Source organism: Neomonachus schauinslandi, chromosome 1 (genome assembly GCF_002201575.2).
Source record: "Neomonachus schauinslandi chromosome 1, ASM220157v2, whole genome shotgun sequence".
In the NCBI taxonomy this organism is placed as follows: Eukaryota; Metazoa; Chordata; class Mammalia; order Carnivora; family Phocidae; genus Neomonachus; species Neomonachus schauinslandi.
Window position 1 is genome coordinate 159,212,884 of NC_058403.1, and position 25,285 is coordinate 159,238,168.

Genomic DNA, 25,285 nt, shown 5'->3' on the forward strand with positions numbered 1-25,285 from the left:
AGTTTCATTACCTGTAAAAAAGGAGGCATTGATTCTCCTTTAGAAATGATGTGTGTATGGCGTAGCGCAGAGCCTGGGGCACAGTGAGCATGAGATTGCTGAGATTACCCTTAGGTGCTAATAGAATCCCCTTCAGAGGTGAATGGATGGAGTTGGGGTTGGGCAGACCCAGCATTGCACCTCGACTCAGTGTTCATTTGCTGTGTGATTCTGAGTAGTGGAGCTCCCTCTCTGTTCCTGTTTCCTTGCCTCTAACCTCGGGGCCAGAGGACTGTGTGAACATCTTGGGATCCTTCTACTGCTACCCAGCGGTACCTAGCTCCTGGCCTGAGTGTGGATGGGGCTGGTGCTCAGTAATGGCCCTTCCCTCCTGCCTCTCGGTGCACATGGGGGCCAGGGGCTGGGACTTGGGGGTGTGCCCTGGGGGCAGTGAGGAGAGCAGACTTGATGCTCTCCCATGGCTCAGGGGCCAGATGTTTTCATGGAGGAAACATGATGGTCCTCAACAAAGAGATAGACTCAAAGTAGCAGGGACTTGGGGCAGAAGGTTGGAAATGCTCCAGTAGAGACACAAGCAAAGGGAGAGGTCATCTCCACTGGTGGCATCTGGACGCACTCCCCGTAGAAGATGGCATTTGTGCTGGTCTCTGAGGATGGATGGGACTTGGAAATCGGGAAGGGCATGCAGGGTGGAAGGAAGAGCTCAAACAAAAGCGTGGAGGTAGGAACAGTGCAAAGTGCATCCAGGGCACGTGATCAGAGCCCCGTCTGTCTTCTCTATGCTTGGGGACCATGTCCAGCCCGGACATGTTCTCTTCCTCACCCTCCACCGCTGGGCAGATGGGCCCACGGTGCTGGGCTGAGGGGCGGCTGCAGACATGTTTGCCCTGGCCTCCAGCTGTCGGCACAACATGCACCCTCCCGAACCCGCTTCTCTGTGGCTGGGCAGCTCTTCCTGTCTGGGTCGTGTCTGTGTGTGGATGTCTGGGAAGGCGGATCCTGCCCGGGCCTGTGAGGACCCCTCCCAGGATGCCCTGGCCATGCCTGGGGGTGCGGGCTCCCCCAGTGCCCTGGACAGAAGACCTCGTACTAGAAGGGGTCCCCGGGCAGCCAGAAAACAGGTTCTGGGATTAAAAGAGCAAAGGTATATTTCATTCAGCAAAATTTATGAGCTCACATTCTCATTCTCTCATGTCTCTCTCCTTGTTCATTCTGCACTGACGCCCCAGTGCCCCCCCTTCCTTCTGCTCCACTGACATGCTCATTTTATCATCTGTTAGCACTTGTTCTCCCCATCACTTCTTCATGCACAGACAAGTACCGATGTCTTCTGTGGTTCATCTGCTAGCTCCAGGCTCGGCTGTGAACCCCGGCTGGTGCGATGAGAGACTCGCACCTGGGTGAAGAGTGCCCTCTGCAGCCAGACTGCCTGGGTTCAAAGTCTGGCTCTGCTGTTTTCTAGTTGCAAGACCTTAGACGAGTCCATTAGCCTCTTAGCCTCAGTTTCCCCATCTGTGAAATGACATAGTAGTCACACCTGCTTTCGTCACCGTGGAGATTGAGTTAGTCCACATAAAGAGTATTTGATGTCATTGTTATGATTCAACAAATGGGTTACACTGAAGCAGCCTGCATAGGTAATGAGCTCCCCATCACCGAAGGTATGTAAGCCGAAGTGGGATAGGGTGGAGCCAAGTCCAGAAGACTTCTAATGGATGTATGACTTCTGCAGTTTGTCTTTTGTGCCCTGCCCTTTGAGGGCCATTTTGGCCCCTGGAAAAGTGTTGCAGGTGAGCTGTTCTGCTAGATGATGGGAAGGAAGCAGCCCCAGGTTCTGGGGCCCATCCCGCAGCAGCGTGGAAAGAGTACAGCTCTGGGCTGGGTGCTCTGGGTTCCCTTCTTGCTGCTGCCATGTGCAGGCTGTGTGACTTCGGTCCAGTCAAGTCACTTCGTTTGTGAAATGGCATCTGTAAATGGCCAGACCTCTAGCGAACCTCAGTTAGTGTCGGCTGCTGTTACTTATTACCGTGGTTCCTCCCAGGCTGTTGGGGCTGTGGAGCTGTGGCCTTTCTGGGGTCGTGGGAGCATCTCTCCCTGTCACTCTATCCTGGGAATCAGAAGTCTTTATCTTGCGCAGCCAAGCCTTCCCCGGAAACTGCTGGCCTGAAACTCTCCCTTTCCCACCTCCCAATCCCCTCCGCCCCCAGAGTCAGGGTCAGCCTGGCCTGCATGCCCTTTGGTCACCTGTGAGTTTGGAAGGGGGTCTTTCCCCACAGCCCTGCACCCCACCTCTCCACCTGGTCTCCATCATCCTCGTAGATGTAGGTCCCAGGTCACCGGCCCTGAGAAGCGGCTCTGACAGTCCGAGGCTCCGAGACAGCAGCTTTTCTCCCCAGCATCTCTACCTTCCCTGTCCCATCCCCACGCCAGGCAGGCAGTTCCTTGAGGGCGGGCGCTGTGGCGACATCCCCGCTTGGCCGGCTGGGCCTGGCACAGAATAGGGGCTGGCTAATGTGTGTCCAAGGGATGAATGCATCAGTGAAGGATTGTTGCGCCTCCCTGCCAGGTGGAGTGTGGGGGTGGCCAGCACGCAGCCGGTCATCCGCTCATGCTCATCCTTAGCACCAGAACCTGGGGCAGGTTCTCCCACCCTCCCTTCTCTCACCTTTGTGGGCTTCTCCCCTTCCCAGTTGCTCATCCCAAGTCTGCTCTTGGCCTCTTCTCTATGCCCTGTCCCCTAGGGGACCTCAGCCCCTGACGACTCCCCAGTTAGTGTCTCTACTCAGACCCCTTCCATGAACTCACATGCATGCCTGGCTGCCTCTTGACACTCAAACTCAGTGTGTCGGTGGGGTTCCCAGCCTTCCCTGCTGGCCTGATCCTCGCAGCCGTCCCCATCCCAGGCTGGCACCCTCGCCTGTCCAACCGCTCAGCCAGAAAGCTCTGTACCCCTCTCGGCTCCTCTTTCTCGCTCACCTCTGGCTCATCCATCAGGAGATCCTGTCGGCTCTACCTTCACAGCATTTCCAGACCTGACTTGCTTCTCCTCGCCTCCATGGTTGGTGGTCCAAGCCCCGTCATCCATCTCCCGTTCTGACAGGCTCTATGGCTCCCACCTCCCTCTGCATCTACAAGCACTCTCTTCTCTTCTCTCCCCTGCAGCCAAACCCCCTGCTGGCCAGTTCTGAGTCTGCCTGGGGGCTCCCTCCTCAGGACCCTGGCATCCATTGTCCCCTCTGCCTGGAATATCTGCTTGACTCATTCTGTCAGCCCTTCACATGCTTGCTCAAATGGCCTCCTGTCTGAGGATCCCCCGGACTTCCCTGCTGCCCTCTCTATTCCTCATTCCCTTCACCCTGCTCTGGCTTTTCCATGACACTCATGACCACCACCCTCCCTACTTGATGCTTATTTATTTGTGTTGGCCCCGGCAGGGATTTGTCTGTCTTGTTCACCATTGGATGTACTCCGGTGCCAAGAACAATGCTTGTTGGCACAGCAGACGCTTGATAAATCTTTGTTGAATGAACAGCTGCATAGACAGGTGCACATCAACCTCGTGGGGCTCTCTGGGTGGTGGGCACCTTGAGGTCTTGAGGGCAGGGCTGGCTGTGCCAGGCCCGAGGTTCTGGCACCACCCTGCAGCCTCTGACGGCCCCGCTCTCCCTGCAGACATCAACGAGTGTGTGACGGACCTGCACTCGTGCAGCCGGGGCGAGCACTGCGTGAACACGGTGGGTTCCTTCCGCTGCTACAAGGCTCTCACCTGTGAGCCTGGCTACTCCCTCAAGGATGACGAGTGCGCAGGTGAGGAGGGCGGGCTGGAGGCCCCGCCCCTGATGTGCTCTGCCTCTTGCCCCACCCCCTGCCCCACCCTCGCCCCACCTCCTATCCCACCCTGACCTATCCTGTCCCGCTCCCACCCTGCCCCTTGACCAGCCCGTGGCCTGACCAGAGCCTTCTCCCTCCAGCAATCTCCAAGCACTTGGGTTTCTTGCCTGTGGGAACACCTCAAAGATGATGGTGTTTGGGGCAGAGTGGGGCATATGAGGCTGGTGGGCGGAGGCCATAATGTGCTTCTGGGGGGTGTCAGGTGATTCCCTCGGCATGCCTCAGTCCCCCTGTTTGTACACTGGGGGGTAGAGCTCCATGGAGCTCTTGTGTGCCACTTGTGTGCCTTTCACTGGAAAATTCTAGCCTCCTAAGAAGAGGGAGAATTATCATGGAACCATTTCAACAGATAACTTCTTGGGCTGCTTTTATGTGCCTGGCCGTGTTCTGAATGGCAGGATATGGGCTGGGGTACGGTGTCCTTGCCCCCACCTCCTGATGAGGGAGACGGGCCACCCAAGCAAACGGGGAGGGCAGGAGTGGCTGTGGGCTGGGTGTTACTTTAGGTGGGGCTCCAAGGAGGCCCCCGTGGAGGTGATGTCCCAGGAATCCAGACCTGCAGAATGAGAAGCTCTGGGGGAGGAGGCTCTAGGCAGGCAGAGGGAACAGCAAGTATGAGGGCTTTGGAGAAGGGAGAGACCTTGGTGTGCCCAAAGAACAGAAAGTCTCAGGGGTAAAGGCAGGCTGGGAGTGTGCAAGAAGTGGGACAGGGTTGGTAGGTCCCATCAGGGAGGAGGTTTGGAGTCTTAACATTTTTAACTAAAAATGTCCAGAAGAATGTCACCAAAGAGGGAAGACCCACAGAAGCACTCAAGTGTTGCAAACCCTGGAAACTGGATGAAAAGTGACCTGAGGTTGGGCATGAGCTCAGGGAGGTGGATTAGCAAGCCCCACATTGGGCCCTGAGCCTGGGTGGAGTGAGCTGGGAGGAGAGGTGAGCCCTCGTCACACACAGATCCGGGCCAGCCCCCCTCTGAAGACTCTGACACCTGGGGAGGGGTGCCACCTCCCTGGACGTGCCCCACGCCCCCTGCCCCTCTGTCATCTCGGGTGCTGGCTGCCACCTCCTTAGACCAGAGCGGCTGCAGAGGGGCTGCCTCCTCAGGCATGGTCTCGGGACAGGGGCCACACCCGGTCCACGTTTGGGTGCCTGAAACCCAGCACAGGGCCTCGCAGAGACCAGGCTGCTGTGGAACAGTGGTGGAAGCCGTGGAAACCAGACAGGGGAGGGATGGAGGGAAGGACAGGTGGAAGGACTGCAGACAGACAGACACACAGGCCTTGGTCTGGCAGTCAGCGACACTGAGTGAGTGTCTGCCCTGCCGTGGACTCCCTGTACGTCACCTTTCTGCATCCTGTCTCGGTTTCCTCGTCTGTCAGAAAGGCCAGCTGTACCTGCTGCAGGAGGGCTGAGGGAGGGCTCAGCCAGCACTTTGTAAACTGTGGGGTGCTGCACGGAGGTCAGGGGCCCTCAGGGACTTGCTCCGTGCCACAGAGCAGGTGGGAACAGCGGTGCCTTCCAGATCTGGCAGCTTCCCCCTCAGTGCCACCTCCCAAGAAGGCTGGACACAGGCCCTGGGGGACTTGGGCCCTCGTCCTCATTTCTGCCTGCCCCGGGAGCACAGACCCTGGAGCAGGCCCCAGCCCAGGGTCCCCGAGCTGTCAGCCATGTTCATGCCTCCATCCCCCCTGTTTAAGAAGGCGTTTGTCGTAGCCCCTACTTGCTGGGGTTGTTGGGAGCACCAGGTAAAGAAAGCCCCGTCAGGATGCCGGGCAAGGTGCCTGGTACCGCAGAGATGCTCAGGCACTGTGGTGACGGCATCATTACTACTGGCCTGGGCCCCAGCAGCGAACTTGCTCTGCTGCCCTCCCATGATGGAGGAGACCTTTGCAACCGTCAAGGTCACGGTGGGGCGTGGGGGCAGGGGCCTGCCAGCCCACTGGCCCCTGACACCCCGTCTCTGTGTGGCAGATGTGGACGAGTGTGAGCTGGGCACACACAACTGCCAGGCGGGCTTCACGTGCCAGAACACCAAGGGTTCCTTCTACTGCCAGGCGCGCCAGCGCTGCATGGAGGGCTTCCTTCAGGACCCCGAGGGCAACTGCGTGGGTGAGCGGGGGCTGCGGGGGCTGTGGCCGCTGGCCGGGGGGGCTCTGGGAGGGCTCGCTGGGACCTGGCCCCGGGATGCACTTGCGAAACAGAACTCTTGAAATCCTGACCTGTCTGACCTTGGCTGAGTTCCTACACTTGTGGCCTCAGTTTACCCTTCTCTGGGATTGGACGGCATGAATGTCTATCAGAGGTTTTTAACCAAGCTAGCAGTAAGGAATATCTTTATATCTTGACCTGGTACACACACACACACACACACACACACACACACACACACACACAGCTGGAACAGAGATTCCACAAAATATCTTTATATCTTGACCTGGTATACATACACACACACACACACACACACACACACACACACACACACCCCACACACAGCTGGAACAGAGATTCCACAAAACGTTACCCTACTACATGGGATACTAGCTAAAATTTCTATTTGCAGAGAATGTTAGTGAGACATATGGGGTCGAGCTCATTCCACACTCATGGGTCAAGACCTGCAGTTTGGCACATGGTGGCCTAGTTGTCCTCGCGTGGGTCTGAGATCTCACACTCTCCCCACCTCTCTTTACCTCCTTCCACAACACTGCTGGCCTGCAGCCTCACCTTCCCGGAGCTGCTGATGATGTCGGGTCCAGAGGCGGGGCGCCAGAGCCCCTGCGGGACTGACGGCACCTGCAGCAGGCATGGTCAAGGCGGCACTCAACCCTGTGTGTGTGGTGGGGGGGGGGCAGGTGAAAGATGCAGGAGAGGTGGAAAGACAGGCAGGTGTGCAAGGCCAGCCGCTGGCTGTGGACAGAAACCGGGGTGTGTTAGAATCAGCTTCCATCGCACACCCTTCCCTCACACGGGCAGCTGGTGGGACAGGTGTCTCCATCTTACAGGGAAGACACTTAGGGACAAGAGGAGTGTTGGCTTTATCTGAAGCCCTTCTCAAGACTCTGGGGGGGTCCCTCTAAGCCATTCTGGGAGCTGGAGCTGTTTCTGGGATACCCCTTAACAGCTCCTCACCATGTGACTCTGGCAGTGGCACGAGGGCTGTGGGCACGAGAGGGTCCCTGTGATCCTCAGCCAGGGTCAGGGAAATGTGGGGGTGGGGGTCTGCCCGAATGCCAACAGTTCTTCAGTGATTCATTCATTGACGGTGTTTTCAGAGCACTTACTATGTGCCTGGTTCTAGATGTCAGGGAGTTATATAGCACTTCACTGAGACATCTTGGAGGAGGAGGGACTAAGCAAACACATTTATAGAAGTGGCAGTTATTCAAAGGTGCTTTGATAAATAATAAAACAAGTAGGGGATGAAATCTTAAAGGGGGGCTCATCTACCTAGAATGGTTGGGGGCCTCCCTGAGGAGGTGACATTGGGGCAGGGACCTGAGCAAGAGAGGGAGCCAGCCATGCAAATATCAGAGGGCAGTGTGTGCCTGAGAAGGGGGGACAGCATATGCCAAGGCCCTGTGGTGGGCTGGGGGCATCTTGAGATGATGAGGCCAGTGAGGCTGGGGCAAAGTGTGAGGGAGAGATGGAGGATGAGCTTGACAGGTTGGCAGGAAGAGCCAGAACAGGGGCGTGACTTACTGTAGTTACCCTAGAACTCAGCTTCAAGTTCTAGGGGGGCCACTGCCTTTAACCGCCTCATCAGGGCAGCTGTGAGACTAATGTAGGAAGAGCTCGGCAGGTGCTTAGGTTCTTGGAGGAGAAGGCCCTGGGGTCATAGGACACAGGAGGGGGACACTCTCATCCCACAGCCCTGTCCAAGGCTGGTCTGGATCCCCAAAACGGCCACCTCTGGGTGTGGCCCTGGACTCAGAAGCCAGGATGTGGGGAGGGGCCGTGCCAGGCTCCCTGTCACCTCCATCACTTCTGCAGACATCAACGAGTGCACGTCGCTGGCTGAGCCGTGTCGGCCAGGCTTTAGCTGCATCAACACCGTGGGCTCCTACACGTGCCAGAGGAACCCGCTGCTCTGTGGGCGTGGCTACCACGCCAACCAGGATGGGACCAAGTGTGTGGGTGAGGCCAAGCACCTCCCTGCCTGCCTTCCACCCAGCCTGGGGCTTCCTGGGTTCCTCGGCCCGTGGGCGGCCCTGGCCGAGGGGGAGCCTGGGCCTCAGGGTGCCGTGCTCGCCTTCCCTGGCAGACGTGAACGAGTGTGAGACGGGGGTGCACCAGTGCGGCGAGGGCCAGGTGTGCCACAACCTCCCTGGCTCCTACCGCTGTGACTGCAAACCCGGCTTCCAGCGGGACGCCTTCGGTCGGGCCTGTGTCGGTAGGTGGGCCCTGGTGGCCGGGAACCCCTCTGTGGTGTCCACCTGCCCTGGCCCTGCGCCGGGCCAGCCCTCAAGCCTCCTCCTCCTTCCTGCCGGCCCTGTCCTCCGCCTTGCTCTGCTGTTCCTCTTTGCTCTGGTCTCCTCTGCTTCTCTCAGCATGGCCCCGTCACCCTTCTTTCTTGCCTCTTGCTGTGTCTGTCTGTCCCTCTGTCTCTGCCTCCAGCCTCCTTCCAACACTCCTGCTGCGTTTCTCCCCAGCCCCTGGTCTTGTTGCCTCTCCTGTTCCCTGTCCAGGTTCCTCCCTGTCTCTCCTTGTGGGTCTCTGTGTCCCCGTCCTCACCCAACCCCGCTTCTACCTGGGGGTGGAGGGAGCTGGCTCCCAGGCCCCTTCTGCCCTCCCTGCGGGCCGCCCACCCCATGCCTGCCGCCCACCCGCAGACGTGAACGAGTGCTGGACCTCTCCGGGCCGCCTGTGCCAGCACACGTGTGAGAACACGCTGGGTTCCTACCGCTGTTCCTGTGCCATCGGCTTCCTGCTGGCTGCAGATGGCAAGCGCTGTGAAGGTACTGCTGACCCGACCTCTGACCCCGCACAGAGGTCCCCACCATGTAAAAAGCCCAAAGCCCTGCCAGCCCCTAGCTTCATACCTTCCCCGGCCCCATCCCTACCTCACACCACTTCTCTACCTCTGCCGAAGCCCTGCCAGAGGGCCCAGGGTTCGGCCATCTCACACCAGAGGGGCTGGGTTTCTGCATCGTCTGCACCCCCAGACAGGAGCTCCTTTCAGGCAGGGATGACAGCCCAGCCTCGGCCCCTTAGTAGGTTCTGATCCTGGTCATGATTGCACAGCCTGGGGGTCCAGGCAAGGAACAGAAGCGAGTGAAACATGACATCAGGCTCAGGCCAGCTGGAGAGCCCAGTGGTCATCAAGAGGGAGTGGCAGCCACACAGCACCTGGAGATGGTCCTGCCCAGCAGTGACAGTCCAGGCTGAGCTGATCTTGGTTTTTCAGTTGCTAGAAATGTAGCTCTCTAAGTAAAAGCTGCTGGTTTTTACATGTTAGGATAGATTTAAACTTCTAAAAAACACACCGTGAGTTACACCAAGCATATGAATGGGCTGGGCCCTGCCCACGGGTCAGGGGGTAGGTGAGGGAAGAGGATGTGGGTCTCTAGCCCCACCTAGCCTGGAGGCGCTTTCTTTACTTCCCTCCTGGGGAGGGGAGCCTGCGGAGACCCCTGAGCTGGCCCTCCCATGGGACAGCACCAGCCCAGGGGCAGGGCAGTGTGACCAGGACCGGCTGCCTCAGAGGGCATTTGGAGGGCCCCCCAGAATAGACCTCGCCACATTCATTCCTTCGTCTGTGTTCTGATCACCTGTGAGCCCCTCCTCCAGGCCAGGCTGGGTGCAGCGAGCTGCGGGCATGGGTCTCGAATGGTGTGGCTCATTCACTCGCTTCTTGGCCCTTCTGCCTTTGCTGCCACCATCCCTGCTTCAGGCAGCTTCTCTACACCCTCTGTGGCTGGAGGTCAGAGACCCAGAGATGAAGCCAGTGTGGCCCCTGGCGCCAGAAGCTCAGAGCCCAGTAGAGAAGATGATGGCTCATTTTATGTGAACGCCACGTGTGTTGGGAAATTCTGAGGGGGATCTGGACGTGAGTCAGACGGCGGCCCACCAAGCCCTGTGTGACCCACTTCCCCTGCTCCTCTCCCCTGGCCCCCTCTGCTCTGACCACACCGGCCTCCTTGCTGTCCTCGAGGTCACGAGGCACACTCTCACCATAGGGCCTTTGCTCTTGCTGTGCTTTCTGCCTGGAATGCTTCCCCCAGTTGCCCACATGACTGCAGAGCTGCAGCCTCCCAGACACTCTCTCTGTCCCCTCTCTACTCTTTCCCCACAGCGCTTGCTCCTTGGACGTACTAGTTATTTGACTCATTCAATTAGCCCTCCCCCTCCTTTCCCAACACACATGGCAACGGCAGCTCCACGAGGTGGAGATTTTGTCTTGTTCGTGGCTAAGTCCCCCCAAATTCAGCACAGGCCCGGCACATTGTAACAGCTCAGCATTTCTTGGTTGGATGAAGGAAAGCCAAGTGCCAGCCCTCGCCGAGCTCAGAGCCCAGTGGATGTTCCATCTGAGCCATGAGTTGACCTTCCCCTCACATACTCCCACACCGTTTGGCTCATGTGCCCACACGTGCAGCTCTTGTTCCTCCCCCCTCCCCCCCAGCCCCATGCAGAGCCAGGCGTGAGGATCAGGGCAGGCTGGTGAGGCCCCAGAGCTTGAGGGGGTCCTTATTACACCTAGATGATGCCTCCCAGAGCCATCTCTACCAGCTGTTATGGCCTCTCAACGGGGCAGCATCTAGCTCCCCACTGGGGAGATCTGAGCCCGATCTGGGGCTGCCTCCTCCAGACAGCAGGCCGAGACCCCACCAGCAAGCTCCAGGCCTGCCCCTGCCCCAGCTGCATGGCCCAGGTGGGCTCCTTGCCCTTTTCTGGGCCTCTAATTCCCCACTGGCCCTTAAGAGAGGCTGGAATGAATGGCTTCGCAAGATACGGCTCTAAGTAAGCTGGGACCTCAGCCCTCGCCGCTGGGCTGGGAGGCCTCTGCCCTGACCACAGGCCAGTGTCCCCACAGATGTGAACGAATGTGAGGCCCAGCGCTGCAGCCAGGAGTGCACCAACATCTATGGCTCCTACCAGTGCTACTGTCGCCAAGGCTACCAGCTGGCCGAGGACGGGCACACCTGCACAGGCAAGTCCTCTGCCCAGGGGCCCCCTGCCCGAGAGGCACCCCTTGCCCGTGTGCCCGCTTCCCAGAGACTCCCTGCTGGGCCACGGACACACAGGACACACAGAGGCTTCAGCCTCACGTTAGAACTGGATTCCCAGCCCTGCGATGTCCTTGGCTGTGTGACCTTAGGCTCCTCCTCTGTAAGGTGGTGATGGTCCTGGCCTCAGCGGGATGAAGGATGAGGTTACATACCTTGTCCAGGCCTGTGTCTGGTACCTTATGGGCCCTGCACTGCTAGTAGGAATCATGGAGTGAGCACTGGAATGGGAGTTCTGTTTTGCTGTGTGGCCATTGGCAACTCTGTTCCCCTCTCTGAGCCCTGTTGTCCTCATCGTTGAAATGGGCCCCTAGGCTCCAGGGCTGTGGCAGGGCTGGCATGACTGTCCGCAGCTGGGCCCTGTGGGGACAAGGGGTTCACCAGGGGCCGAACCTTCTTCTGACAGACATTGACGAGTGTGCTCAAGGTGCCAGCATCCTCTGTACCTTCCGCTGTGTCAACGTGCCAGGGAGCTACCAGTGTGCGTGCCCAGAGCGGGGCTACACCATGACGGCCAATGGGAGGTCCTGCAAGGGTAAGCAAGGAGGTCCCTGCCCCACCAGAGTCTCGGGCAGGCTCTGAGCAGCTTGCTGTGTGATTGGAACTCTGACACCTAGGACACAAACATGGACTGGCCGATGCCGCTAGTGGGTATATTAACCAAGGTCTATGCCTGGGTTGAAGAAGGAGACAGTCTTTCTGCTGTTTGACTCAGCTTGGGCTCAGCTGTGAGCCCTCTCCTAGGAGAGGGACAGGGATCCTGAGGGGTGGATCCTAAAAGGAGACCTGTCCAGTGGAGAACCTGAGGAGGTCTCCAGGGTCCCAGGGTCTGTCCCCAAGCATTGCATCTGCTAACCTTGCATGCAGAAAGACATTGTCCCAGCCAGAGCTGTGTAGAGCTGGGTAGGGCTGCACGGGGCTTCCATCACTAAGGATGTACAAACCGGCTAGGCAGTCACCTGTTCTTAACAGTTTGCAACTACTTTCCTGGATGGAGACCGGGTTCTGTGACGTCTAATCTTCCTTCTATGCTGGAGAGTCACGATACTAAGTTCAGTTCCATTGGGACTTACTGAGGCCCCCAAATTCTAGGCCTGGCAAGCCACCCGGGGAAGGTGGAGGGGTCTAGAATCCACTTGGGCAGGACACAGGGATATCCGCGCCCTCCCCTCCCCCCCGCACAAGAAGTGACCACTCAGGGCTTCACAGCGCAGCCCGCCTGCCCTCCTCCTGGCCTGCGTGACTGACTCTTCCCTGGGTGGTGGGGCTAAGAATACAGAGTCCCCTGGGTTGCAGCTTTGGTCCACCAAGGCAGGCACTGGTATTCCTACAGGCCCAGGGGTCAGAATCGGTCCTGGGCAGGGTACAGAGTTAGACCAGTGTTGTTCAGCCTGGTGGTTGCTACCTGTAAATGGGTCCTGAGATCATTTTGGTAGATCTCAGCTGGCTGGTTTTGGGGTTGTTTTTTTTTTTTTTTTTTTAATTAGTGAAGAACAAAATATAGGATCAGCTAGGGTGCAGTGGACAGAGTAGATCAGGGAGCACCATACCTGTGCAGACTGTTCCAGTCCATATATGTATACTTAGTCTAATGCAAAAGGATTCTTTACCATAGGTTGATGCAAAGAAAAAATAAAAGACCCCAAGTGAGGGTAGGTAAATCATGGTCGTGGAGGCCTGGTAGGCTCACAGAAGCTGACCTCCCTGGCTACAAAGCCCTCTGCTTTTTAGTTTAAAAAAGAGTAAGTATGGGCTCCATCAAAGGTAAGGATTTTGCCCGCCATCAGCTGAGTTGTATGGGACACATGGCTTTATGTTCCTAGAATAGGATTTCATCTTAGAGAACAAGGCTCTGTTCCACTTGATGGCAGAACACAGGTGGGGTCCCTTCTCAGAAGTCCAGTCAGACCCTGCGGTGACTTTGCTCTTGAAAACCTGTTCGAGTCCAGGATGGTCTCTCCCCAGCCCATGTCCGCTGGGGTCTGTGGGCTGCCTGGCCAGCCGACAGCGTCTCTCTTGCCACCAGAGAGGGCTCCCTGGGCCCGGGTGCACGGCTGCTCTCACTGGCCCTGGTGCATCTGACCCCCAGCACCCATCTCTGGCTGTGGCCCCTGCAGCTGCTTGTGCTTGCCCCCATCCCTGGTCACTGCATCCTCCTCCCAGGGGTGCCCCCCGCCGCGAGGCCCAGGTCCCCTCTCTCCAGTTCCTGCTGCAGCCCCCACCAGGAGGTCAGGCGAGAGCGAGGCCCCACTGTACATGTGATGCCTTTGCTGCCCCTCCACACTGTCCTGCTGGAAAAGTCTCTGCACTGTCACAGGGTGGTCAAGGACAGAGCGCGGGAAGGGTGGTTCTGCCTGGTCGTGTCCACTTCCTGAGTCACCCGTGGTGCCCACGTCTGCAGCTGCTGACCTTCAGAGCTAAGTGGTGGCCCTCTCTGTGCTCCGTGGTCCTGTTCTGACTCAGGCCAACCGCGGAGGTCTCGTGGCTCCAACGGGAGGATGGGAGGACAGCCGTGGGAGAACAGAGTGTTCTGGCTAATATGTCACAGTAAATCCTGCCCCTCTTCAGTGGTTAAAAAAAAAAAGAAAAAAAGCGGGGACAGAAAAACGTGAAGGAATTGAGACTTGGCAGTGTCTCCTAGAATACATACTCCGTGCAGGCAGGGCCATGACCCTCATTCATCAGCACACAGGGCAGCGTCCAGCGCGTAGCAGGTGCTTATTGAACGCTCAACCCCTCGACTGAACCGAGCGGCAAGTTCTGCTGATACTTGGATGCATCTTTTCCCAGTACTCCTGTTATGCCAACATACATACAGTATGAATATATATGATATAATAGGAGTTAAGGTCATGCGGAAAAGAACCTTGAATTCTGCCTTTGTTTTGTTTTGAATATATGTAAAGCCCTTATCAGCAGTCCACTCACGACGGGCTAGCTCTTAGCAACGCTATTAATCTGAGCACTGACTTTGTCCCCTATTCCTCCCCCATCTGGGTTGTGGGTGGCACTTGGCTGTCTCAGCTGGGGCTGCAGTGACACCCCTGGGATATGGCCTTGTCCAGCTCTCCCTTTGGCCTGACCTCTCCAAGAGAGGCTCCAGGGATGAGGACGCCACAGACCAAAGGGGCGAGGACTCTGGGGTCATAGGGAAGTCCTGTGACAGCATGGTGAGGCCAGGCTACAGGGGTGCTGACCCTTGGCTCTCCTCCCTCCTACTACATACAGCACTGGGCCGGCAGACAGCAAGAAGCGGCTCCCTCCCCATTCTCGCCACACCCTGCCCAGGATCAGGGGCAGGACTTCCTGCTCACCAGTGTGGGCAGCCTGAGTATCACTGGGGCCAGAGGGGGAAGAGCAGGGGCCCTCCCTTCATGTGGATTCAGTTAATGAGCCATCAGGACAATAACCGCGCCCATCCTGGCCCCACCGGCTCCTGCCCTGTTTTCTCCCACTCGCCTCTGTGCCACCCTGGGAAATCGGGATCATGACCCAGTTTGCAGAGGAGGAAAGGGAGGGGGGCTTGGAGAGGTGAATGAATGTCAGCTGGTCTGTCGCCACAGAGGGTGGTGGCCAACTGCCTGGAGTCAGCATGTGAGGATGGGAAGTGACACCGTTCCTGCCTCGTGGGGTTGTGAGGACAAATGAGTTAATGAGCGCAGAGGGCCCCGAGCATCGGATGGACATCAGGCGTAGACTTGGGATGCAGTTGGCTTCTGTTGTTACAACTTTCCTGGCGTTCCTGTCACGCTGCTCTTCTAAGGAGTCCGTGTGGCATCGGGACTGGGTCCCTGGCTTCCAGCCCTAGCTGCCTGCTGACCGCTGTGTGACCTTGAGCGAGCCTGTGCCCCTCTCTGGGCCTCAGTTCCCTCCGGTGTCCGGGGAGGCCCGTGGCCCTCACCCTACAGGCCTGGCATGAGGATTAAGTGAGGAGAAGCTCCTAAACTGGATCACTGTGGAGGATTGAAGCAAGAAACCAGAAGCCTCCCAGGGAAGCTCCTGATAGGCTCTGCCCCCCCTCACCCCAGCAACGGCCCCTGGCGCCTCCCTCAGCTGAGCCGCTAGTCTTCACGGAAAGGGTCTGTGGAACCCATTTATTTGATCTTACTTGTCTTGCAGGTTGCCTGTGCACAAACACGCCCCAAGTTTGCTTCTCTGAGCTTCTGTCAGATACTTACCTATATGTCTCTGTGTGTGTGTGTGAGTGTGCGTCAGCATCCGTTTATGTCTGTGATTCTGTGTACCTGGGTGCGTATGCTTGAGCATAGGGGCGTGCTTAACCTCATGCCTGTCTGTGTGAGCGTGCACAGGAGGCGGGAGCAGGTCTGCGCAGCTTTGGGGGGCATTTGTAGCTGCGCATCTCAGAGTCCGTACTTACAAGTGATGGGTCTGACACTTCCATCCAGCAATATGTGTGGGGCACCTGCTCTGTGCCAGGCACTCCGCTAGTTGCTGGGGACACCACGGGACCAAGAAAGACACACATCCTGCCCTTCTGGAGCTCACACTGAGGAAGGGGAGGTTGGACACAGAACAGACATACGAAGTAGCGTGTGTTTCCAAGCAGGACAGGCAGTAGAAGGAGAATAAAATGGGAGGGGGACCACTGTAGGGTGGTCAGGGAGGGCGTCCTGCAGGGGGTGACCCTGAGCTGAGACCTAAAAGATGAGAAGAAGCCAGCCATGGGAAGATGTGGGGAAAGTGTTTCAGTAGCAGAAATAGCATGTGCAAAGCCCCTGGGGTGGGATGGGCATCGGGGCATTGGAGCAGCGCAGAGATGTCCAACAGGCTGCAGCCCAAGTGGAAGGAGAGGAGCTCAGAGAAGGGCCAGAGGGGTGTGCATGAAGGGACTCGGCTTTTATTCTGGGAGCGTGGGAAGCCTTCAGGGGACACAGATGATTTATTTTAAAGTGAGGTCCTCAGCTGCTGGGTGTGGAGTGGACAAGGTGGGTGTGTGTGGTGGAGGGTGGTGGGGAGCTGTGTGCTTGCAGCCGGGACCAGCTGCCCTGAGACCCAGGCCTCCAGCGTGGGCTGTGGTGGTTTGGACGAATGCCCCCAGCTGAGGGGTCCCCGTCATCACCCTCCTCTTCTCCCCCCCCCAGACCTGGACGAGTGTGCACTGGGCACCCACAACTGCTCTGAGGCCGAGACCTGCCATAACATCCGGGGCAGCTTCCGCTGCCTGCGCTTCGAGTGCCCTCCAAACTACGTCCGGGTCTCCGAAACGTGAGTGCCCCTGCCCGGCCTTGGGCCAGGGACCCCTGCACCCCTCTTGGGCTGCCAGTCTTCACCCCTCCCGCTCTTCACAGGTCCACATGGTTGGGTCTGTGGTCTGACCACACAGGGTACAAATAAAAGCACCATGCAGAAAGCTCAGAGCAAAGGGAACAAAGGGAAGACAACTCACAGAAAATCTCCATCCCCTTCCCTCCTCTCACGCGCACACACACATAATATACTAGCTAGCGATTGTTGTGTAACACGTTATCCCAACACGTAGCACCTTTCCATGACAACCAGTTATTATCCCCCTGTGGTTTGGAGGGTCAGGAAGCTGGGAGCAGCTTAGCTGGGTGGTTCTGGCTTCAAGTCTCCTGGAGCCGTGTCATCTGAAGGCTCGAGTGGGGCTGCAGGACCCTGTCACTCAGCCACGTGGCTCTGGGCAGCAGGCTCCTTGCCATGGGGGCCTCTCCGTGAGGCTGCTGGTGATGTGGCTTCCCTGGCATGGGTCATCAGGAGAGCAGGTGACAGTCCTTTGTAACCTAACCTAACGTTAGAAGTGACATACTGTGCCATGGGCACACAGTCCAGCACTGCGAGAGGTGGGGGGTACCCTGAGGATACCCTGACCACACAAGGTGTGGCCACCAGGAGGTGGGACACCCAGGACCATCCTACAGACCGGTGACCACACTTCTTACTGATCACTTCTTGGCATTTTGCCGTATTTCCTGTCCTTTACTAAACATACTTTTTCATAAAGCACTTTTGTGTTTCCTATAATCCAGTTGTCTTCCACTTTATTTTACTTTGTAAGGTATTTTCCAGACTCATGTTTTTATAATTGCAAATGGGACACGTGCTTATAAAAATATTTCCATAACAGAAGTGGGTCAAGCAAAAGCTCTTGCCCCTGCCCCCAGCTGGATGTGACGGCCTTGGAGGGCGCCCACCTTCCCTCTTACGCTGGCACGAGGTGCTGGTGACTCTGCGGTCACACATATGCTCAGCTGGGCCCGGCTTGCTGCTTCTACCTCATGGCTGCCCTGTGGCACATTGCCCTGTTTCACTGTCACATACCCTCTGACGTCCATGTGCATGCGTGTCGGGACATTTAGGGGAGTGTGTCTAGGTGACCTGGACAGGTCCTCCCTTCTCTGGGTCTTAGCTGCCCCGTCTGGAACATGGGGGTGAGAGCAGCGCCAGCCTGGGGTGGGTGTGCGCACGAGATGAGTAAAGGGATGCATGGGCTTGGCACAGTGCATGGCGTGACGTAAGCACTGTGTCATTTCCACTCGTTGCTGGTGGCATGGTTGTCGTCGTGGCACCCGTGTGGCCCTGTGCCGCCGCGGTACACCAGGTGGGGACTCTGCTCAGAGGATCCTCTAGAGCTGCTGAGCCCTGGCGCCTAAGCAACGTCCATTTTGGAATCAGTGAGCTTGTGGAGAGTGACTTAATGAGGTAGGGGTGACAGTGGCTCTGAGAGCCAAGAAGGGACAGATTGATGCTGTGCTCAGAAATCAAGCTCTTAGACCCCCTGTGGGATTTGGTGGAGGTTCCCTCCTCATTGTCATTGTCATGTAGCATGGCCGAGTCTCGAGGCTTCCTAGGGAGTGGGTGACTTGGAGCTCCAGGTGGGCCAGCAGCCCTGGTACTCGGAGAGGCTTCCCCTGGGAAAGGGCAGGCTACCCCGAGTCAGAAAAGGAGACGGCTCCAAAGGAGAGTCAGTTACGCAAGAAAAGGAATTTGGAAAATGGTGAAACAATCAAAACACCGTGCCCAGGGAATCTGTGCCAATGGGAAGTGTGCAGGTGAAAACAAAACGGAGGAAGGCGGGTCAGAATGAAGGGAGGAAGGAAGAAGACAGGGAGGAACGTGTGGCTAAGGGCTGCTAACACAGCGTCCCAGGCGCGGTGTGAAGCCCTGCATGCCCATTAACTCACCCCAACCAACGGCGAGACCACAGGCTATTATCCCACCTCACAGATGAGGAAACTGAGACCCAGAGAGTTAAGGCGACTTAGCAGAATAGAGCTGGCGACGGAGCCGGGCCACTTGGCCCTGAGCCTGCCGCTGAGGCCTGTGCCGTGTCCGGGCCTGGTGGCCGTCAGGGGTGGGAGCGCCGCGCCCCCTGGCCCGCTGACCACGCCCCCCGTGCCCCCCACAGGAAGTGCGAGCGCACCACGTGCCACGACTTCATGGAGTGCCAGAACTCGCCGGCGCGCATCACCTACTACCAGCTCAACTTCCAGACAGGCCTCCTGGTGCCGGCGCACATCTTCCGCATCAGCCCGGTGCCCGTCTTCGCGGGCGACACCATCTCCCTGACCATCACCAAGGGCAACGAGGAGGGCTACTTCGGCACGCGGCCGCTCAATGCCTACACAGGTGTGGTTTACCTGCAGCGGCTGGTGCGCGAGCCCCGGGACTTCGCCCTGGACGTGGAGATGAAGCTCTGGCGACAGGGCTCCGTCACCACCTTCCTGGCCAAGATGCACATCTTCTTTACCACCTTCGCGCTGTGAGGCACACATGCCTGCCCGAGCGCCCTGCGGCAGCCGCGGAACCCCGGCATCCCTCCGCGGTGTCCCCGCGCCAACCTCTGGGCCATCTACAGGCGCTCCCATTCTGCGGTCGCTGAACGCTGCATATGCGGGGCCGGGTTATGGTGGTGGGTTTTACTATAACTCTGTAAATTAACTTAATTTTGCTGACCCATTTCCTCCTGGATTCCTGGGCTTCTCCTGTGTCCCGCCCCGCGGGAGGGCGCTTAGCAACAGGAAGTGTGCCTAGACTTTGAGGGCAGTTCAGGGTCACAGTAGGTGCTCCGTGGGTGGAGTTAGAGGGCCAAAGACTGGAAATCCAGTGACCACGTTGGGGTGTTTGGACTTAACTGACTGGCCTGTCCCCAAAGCTGATATTCCATTTCATATTCCACTGTGATTAGCTCTTTACTTTAAAAAAAAAAAATCATTTTGAGTGTTTTTTAATTATAAAAGTAGTATGCACACATTGCAAAAAATATATTCAAATAGTACCAAAGGGTTATAAAGTAAAAAAAAAATGAAAAAAAGAAAAAAACCCTTATTTTGTAAAGTGTTTGTGTTAGATGATGGTATCTGCATGTCTCAGGCCGGTTTGTCGATCATGATGGTCCTTGATGTCTTATTCAAGGCATTAGCCCCCACCTGGGAGTTCTTTTCTTGGGCGTGAGGGGATCACAGTGTAAACAGTGCTAGCTTTGGGATCCTTTCCTCATATTTTACTACAACTTTGCCTCCTCCTCCTTCCCCAGAGGTGGCCCCCCACGGGTTTGTCACTCTGGATTTCATCTGGAGACTGCAGTCCTGGTCCTGGTCACTGGGCCCTGAAAACATCAGGTCAGACAGAGGACTCGGACAGGCCCCCGAAGGCTGAGAGAATTCATCTTTGCTGCCCCGTGTAGGTTTCTGGGGCTTTGAGGCTGCAGCAGACCAGGAGGGCTGAGAAGGCGCGGCGCTGGGGCCCCAGTCTGAGCCCCCCCCCCCCCACATGCACGCTGCCGCTCCCCTTGACTCTTTCTCTAAGCCAGTGGATTTCTGATGCAGGCAGTGTGTGACCCTGGGGGTCTTGAACTGAATGTGGTGGGCAGCAGCCGCCGTTGAAGCGCCCGGCTAGAACGGACAGTCTCACAACGCTCCGCACCGGGCCTGTGTAGGGCCAGGGCCAGCTGCCACCAGCTCTGGTGGGTGGTGCTGGGACACGGAGTGCAGCGGGCCCGAGGGGGACGGTGGTGAACCGGAAGCGCATGCCCTGGGAGGAGGAGGCAGGACACAACTCCAGCCATCCCGCCTTCTGGAAACCCGCACTCGTGTGGCGGGATGCTCTCATTCTTCCAGACAAGCTCCCAGACTACATTTTGATGTAAAATCTTCCAATTTAAGATGTGATTATTTAAAACTTTTTAGCAGCAGGAACGAGCCAGCCCCGGAGCTTGCTGCTGTAAGCCTCCCCTGGAGGCCTCTCTGTCTCGTGGCCTTTTCTTCCCTCCCTGCCCCTCCCTGGCTCCGTCCCCAAGGCCACGTAGCAGGAGCCAGGATTTCCTTCTCGCGGCCTTGGCCATCTCTCTTCCGTTTCCCTGGTTGTGGGGAAAACCGGAGCTAGCAACGATGTCAGGCTTGGTGCTCACCAGGCGGGGACCAGTGGGGACTGGGCCTCCAGTCTACAGGCAGGTTAGGGACACCAGCAGAGGACGGGGCTGCACCTGGCTGGCGGCAGCTGGCCCTGGCCTACACAGGCTTGGCTTCTTCCTCCAGCTCAGGGGTTACTCCCTGTGGGACCTCGAGTGAGTGACATCACCTCCCTGGATTTCATTTGCCTCATCAGTGGAGGGGGGTGTCCACAAGTTTTCCCTCACGGGGCCGCGATGCCACTAGAATGAGCAACACACATACAGCATCCAGCTGGGTGCCTGGAGGCTCTTGGAAAACGAGTTTTCCTTCTGACTTCAGAGGTTCTAAGGTTCAGTGATTCTAGAGTTCCATGTCTACAAGGAGTTTGGCAAGCCACAGTTTGAGGCACTAGGCCCTCCAAGACTGCCCTCACTCCGCACGCCAGACACAAACTTGGGGGTCCCCACGACCACCCTCAGGTTCGTTAACTGAACAACTCAGGGAAGCGCCAAACCTAGGATGACAGTTCTGTTAGGATAAAAAGCATACAAACTGAAATCATCCAAGGGGAATGGTGCATAGGGCAGAAAGGAGGGGTGCATGTCCCCAGGATGTGTCCCTTTCCCGGCGTGATGGGTGACAGTTTGTGCAAAGTGTGACCAACCAGGAAGCCTTCAGTATCCAGCACTTTCATTCGAGCTTGCTCGTACTGCAGCCTGACTGACCTATGGTGTCCAGTCCCTCCTGCAGGTCTGAGTTGATACGGCATGTCCCAAAGCCCGCCTCCTCAGTCACATTATTAAACTGTCCACTGCCCCACGTCCCCAGGCAAAGCCAGTCCTGTCAGGACCTTCCAAGGGCCTAGAGCTCACCTCCCTTAGTTGAGGGCAAAGGCCAGCTCTGCCTTTAGGTACTAAAGCTGAATTCCAGCCCCCAGGCCCCTGGCCCAGGCTTTCCGATAGTGGAGTGATCATATTTGGGCACCTGTGTTTAGCATTAACTTGCTTCACCTCCTGATCTGCTGCTGTGTGTACCTTATGATAAACTTGGGCAGGACTGTTTAGCATAGAAATGAGCTAGTGGTTAGCCAAATCCAGTTCATTCTCAGGCCAGCTGTTTTCTAGCAGTAGTGCATCCTGAGGAGGCTGGAGCTCAGTGCTGCAACTTACTCAAGGCCGTGGCCATCGGTGTCAGCATGGAAACCCACCCACAATGCCGCAGCAGGTGGGGGTCACCTGGAGAATAAGACTGGGTCCCATGCTGTCATTAGCACCTCGTCCAGCCCATTGTCTCTTGTATGACTAAGACTCTTGCACCTTCCATTCAACCTTGTCAGGTTCCAAAGGCAGCTCGGGAGGGCCTGGCTTCCCCCCATTTGGTATCATCGAGCTAAGAGACCATATCATCCCTTCCTCCAAGCCTCTCCCAAGATGTTAATGTAATGCCGGATAAATAGAATATCGGGTTTGTCTCATTGCATAACCCACCCATTTCTTTACCCTCAGCTACAACTCCCTTTCTCTCGGTCTGTACTCTGGTTCTTCCACCTTTGGAAGGGACATTAGCTTCGGCCACTGTGCCCGTCTACACCGCAGGCACATGTCAGATCAACTGGCTGCAAACTCTGAGGTCCCATGACCACCCTCAGATTCAGTAATTCTCTAGACTCACAGAACTGAGGAAGGTGTCTTACGTATTTTTACAGTTATTACAGAAAAGGATACAGATCAAAATCAGCCAAGGGAAGAGACACGTAGGGCAGAATCCAGGAGGGTCCAAATGCGGTTTCCAGTTACGCTCTCACCGTGGAGTCCCGGATGGCATTGCCTCCTCCCAGTCTCGATGTGTGATAATCCCCCCGGAGGATCACCCAACAGAGGGGCTCTCCTGCGCCTTTGGAGTCCAGAGTCTGTAGTGGAGCTGGTTGGTGGTTGGGGCGCACACGGTGCCTGGCCCCAGGTGGCAGCACAGTCGCTAGCAATTTCACCCGGATTCACCTGGAGCGGGTTGTCCCAGCGGAGGGGATGCTACAGCAGACGTGGTGAGGCACGCAGTTGAAAAATACGAGGGACCAATGCTTACAAAGACACAGAAGTGCATGGTTACCGCTAAGTTGCGCTGACTTGCAGAGAGACAGTGAGAGCTCTGGGGTTGTTAGCAGGTAGTGGCTGAGGGCGGGGCAGAGCCCTTCAGTGGCAGCTTACAGAGGCACCTGTCTCCTGCAGGGGAAGGGCAGAAACGCCTGAGGGGCAGGCCGAAGACCTGCTTGACTGTGGGAGTCACGGAGCTCTAGGCACATTTGCTGCTCAGCCAGGGTCAGTCATGGGAACTTAAGGGCCCCAGGGTGAGACACCTGAGACCATGAAAATGGAGGGGAACATCTGGAGACACAGAGGAGGCTTGCCACTACCCTGCAGGGCCCCAGGTGCCCCTTGGGTGCTGCTCGAGCCTCCTCTCCTGGCTGCCAGGCCGATAACTAGGGTTAAAGCCCAGCATAAGCTGGCAAGAGGTGTGCTGGGCTTGATAAAGAAGGAAAGAGACTCTACACCCAAGAATTGCAGAAATGATCTGGCAGGTGATGACGAGAGCCAGGGGAGCTCCCCGAGATGGATCTTGAGGGTGCTGGACCAGCACAGCCGGAATGAGGGTCTGGATAAACATGACTTCACTGACTCGGGGGCACTTTTTTTGGGGACACGGGGTTTAACACCGTGTCCTGGCAAGGAACCCAGGGGATAGGGCCTACTCACTGACAAAGTGGCACTTCGTGGCCTGGACACAAATGATGGCTGATTCTAAGTTGTCCCAGAAGCTGCCAGCTTGGAGTGGGGCTGGAGCGGGAAAGGGGTCCGCAGTGGGTGTAGGTCGCTATGCAGGCAGCCTTGCTACTTGGGCTAGACACACTCAGCCCTGAAGGGGAGCTCATGGCAAGCCCCGGGGAGGGGGGATTCGCAGTGCGGGCCCCTGGGGTGCTAGAGCAAGGCCATGCCATCCACCGCTTGAGAAACGGCCTGTGGTGTGTTGCTGGGCCCTCGTGGAGACCACACACTTGACCACGGGCGCCATGTGGCTGTGCATCTGCAGCCACCCACTCCAAGCTGCGTCCGCCAGACCCCCCAAGTCCTAGAGTTGGACACGTCCATCACGGTCCATCGTAAGATGGAAACAGGTCCAGGATCGAGCCTGAGCAGGACCGGAGGCATGAGGGGGCTTCATGAGCAGGTGGTATACACTCCTGGGTCGCCCAGGGCTGTTGTACCAAGCCTATCCCCTTTTGCCAGGTGGAGGTTTCTCTAGAACCAGCTGGAAGAGGAAGACGATGCCAGAGCTTGGTTAATGAAGGGTCAGCTCCGTACAGGTGCAGGTTGGAAATGAACGGCACCTGTGTGACAGCCACATCCAGAAGTGACCTTGAAAGACAGTGGAGAGGGGACATCTTCCCAGTGGGTGGTGCTGTGGGCAGTGAGCCCCTCATCCACTTTGCGTGGAAGGAGGAGTGGCTTGAGGTGGGACTGTAGGGGGAGTGGCCATTAAAGGGCCATCAGGCCTGGAGCCGCTGCCCCCATGTCGCCGCAGGTGAAAGCTGAGACCGAAGCCAGCACTGTCAAAGGTGACAAATGTCCTGATGGCAGTGCTTGGGCCCCGAGCCCCGCCAGGCCTGCGGTCACAGCGGCCTTTGAATTTTCTGTCATTACTTTCTTTTCTGTGTAAGCTAGTTTGGTTGAGTTTTCTGTCAAATGCAACAGGACAATCCAACAGGATGCAGTAAAAGTGGGGAAGGGTGTGCCAGGGGAAGGGAACGGCACGTGCAAAGCTCCCGGGATGGGGATGAAGGAGACTTGGTGAGGAGTTTGGGGTGTGACCGGAGCGGGCAGGGAGGCCTCAGATAGGACTCTGATCTAACCTTTCGGCAGTGGGGTGTGTGGCGGGGCGGGGACAGGGGCACTGTTGTGTGTTACAGACGTCCCTCTGGCTGCAGTCTGGAGAATGGATTACAGGGGGTGAAGGCAGGTCCCTACAGGGGTTGACCCCTTGGGGGATATCAGCACCTTATTAGGTTAGGACCCTTGGACCTGGTCTTATCACTCCAGCCCTATCTCCTGTCCAGGCCCCTCTCTTACTTATCTCGGGGGCAAGCCAGTGACTGACTCACTCATCAGACTGGACGAACCTGCTGGAACTATCTTAACCCAAACTGGTGACATTCACTCTAATGTTTATGCGTTCTGCCCTTCTGCGTGCCCTCTGCTCTCCAGACCCTGGGGATGGGCCGCAGTTCATGGCCGTGTGTCAGGTGGAGCCCAAGCACCATACACACACACACACACACACACACACACACACACACACGTGCGTGTGCACTTAGTTCCACATCTTCCAGCAGGCCCCAGCCTGCCTGCTGCTGTCCCTGCTGAGCTTCCTGGTGCCTCTGGGGCCCAGCTTGGGGGGCCTGCCCTCTCCAGGCAGAGTCGACTGGAGGCAGGGCCCCTGCACTGGCAGGGTTGGGGGCTGTCTGTGCCAATGTGCCCCATCCCAGCGCTCAGGCCTCCCTCCTGGGACCCACAAGGGATGGCCAGTGTGTCCATGCACAGAGGGTCATGCAGGGAGCGCCTGGGGCCGCTGGCCTTTCTGTTGCATTGGTTTTCAGACCTTGGGGCAGAAGGCTGGCAGTCACCCCCACAACTGTCCCTGGGGTCTGGGTCAGCATCCCCGTCCTGCTCCCCCAGGCCTCCATCTGGACACTTTGTTGTGTATCTCTGCGTTAGGAGGAGCTTTAGAAAATGAGTACTATG

At 57.3% G+C, this 25,285-nt stretch overlaps 1 protein-coding gene across 1 annotated transcript in view; it reads left to right on the top strand.

Moving 5' to 3' along the window:
* The window catches only part of FBLN2 (fibulin 2), an 85,596-nt gene extending 66,207 nt beyond the window's left edge, over positions 1-19,389 (top strand). The window contains exons 10-18 of the mRNA XM_021694927.1: positions 3,673-3,807; positions 5,864-6,001; positions 7,886-8,029; positions 8,157-8,285; positions 8,725-8,850; positions 10,929-11,045; positions 11,528-11,656; positions 16,224-16,347; positions 18,509-19,389. Of these exons, the coding sequence (XP_021550602.1) occupies positions 3,673-3,807; positions 5,864-6,001; positions 7,886-8,029; positions 8,157-8,285; positions 8,725-8,850; positions 10,929-11,045; positions 11,528-11,656; positions 16,224-16,347; positions 18,509-18,866 (1,400 nt within the window). The 3' untranslated portion in view covers positions 18,867-19,389. The remainder of the gene's footprint in view (positions 1-3,672; positions 3,808-5,863; positions 6,002-7,885; positions 8,030-8,156; positions 8,286-8,724; positions 8,851-10,928; positions 11,046-11,527; positions 11,657-16,223; positions 16,348-18,508) is intronic.
* Positions 19,390-25,285: the final 5,896 nt, after the last annotated feature.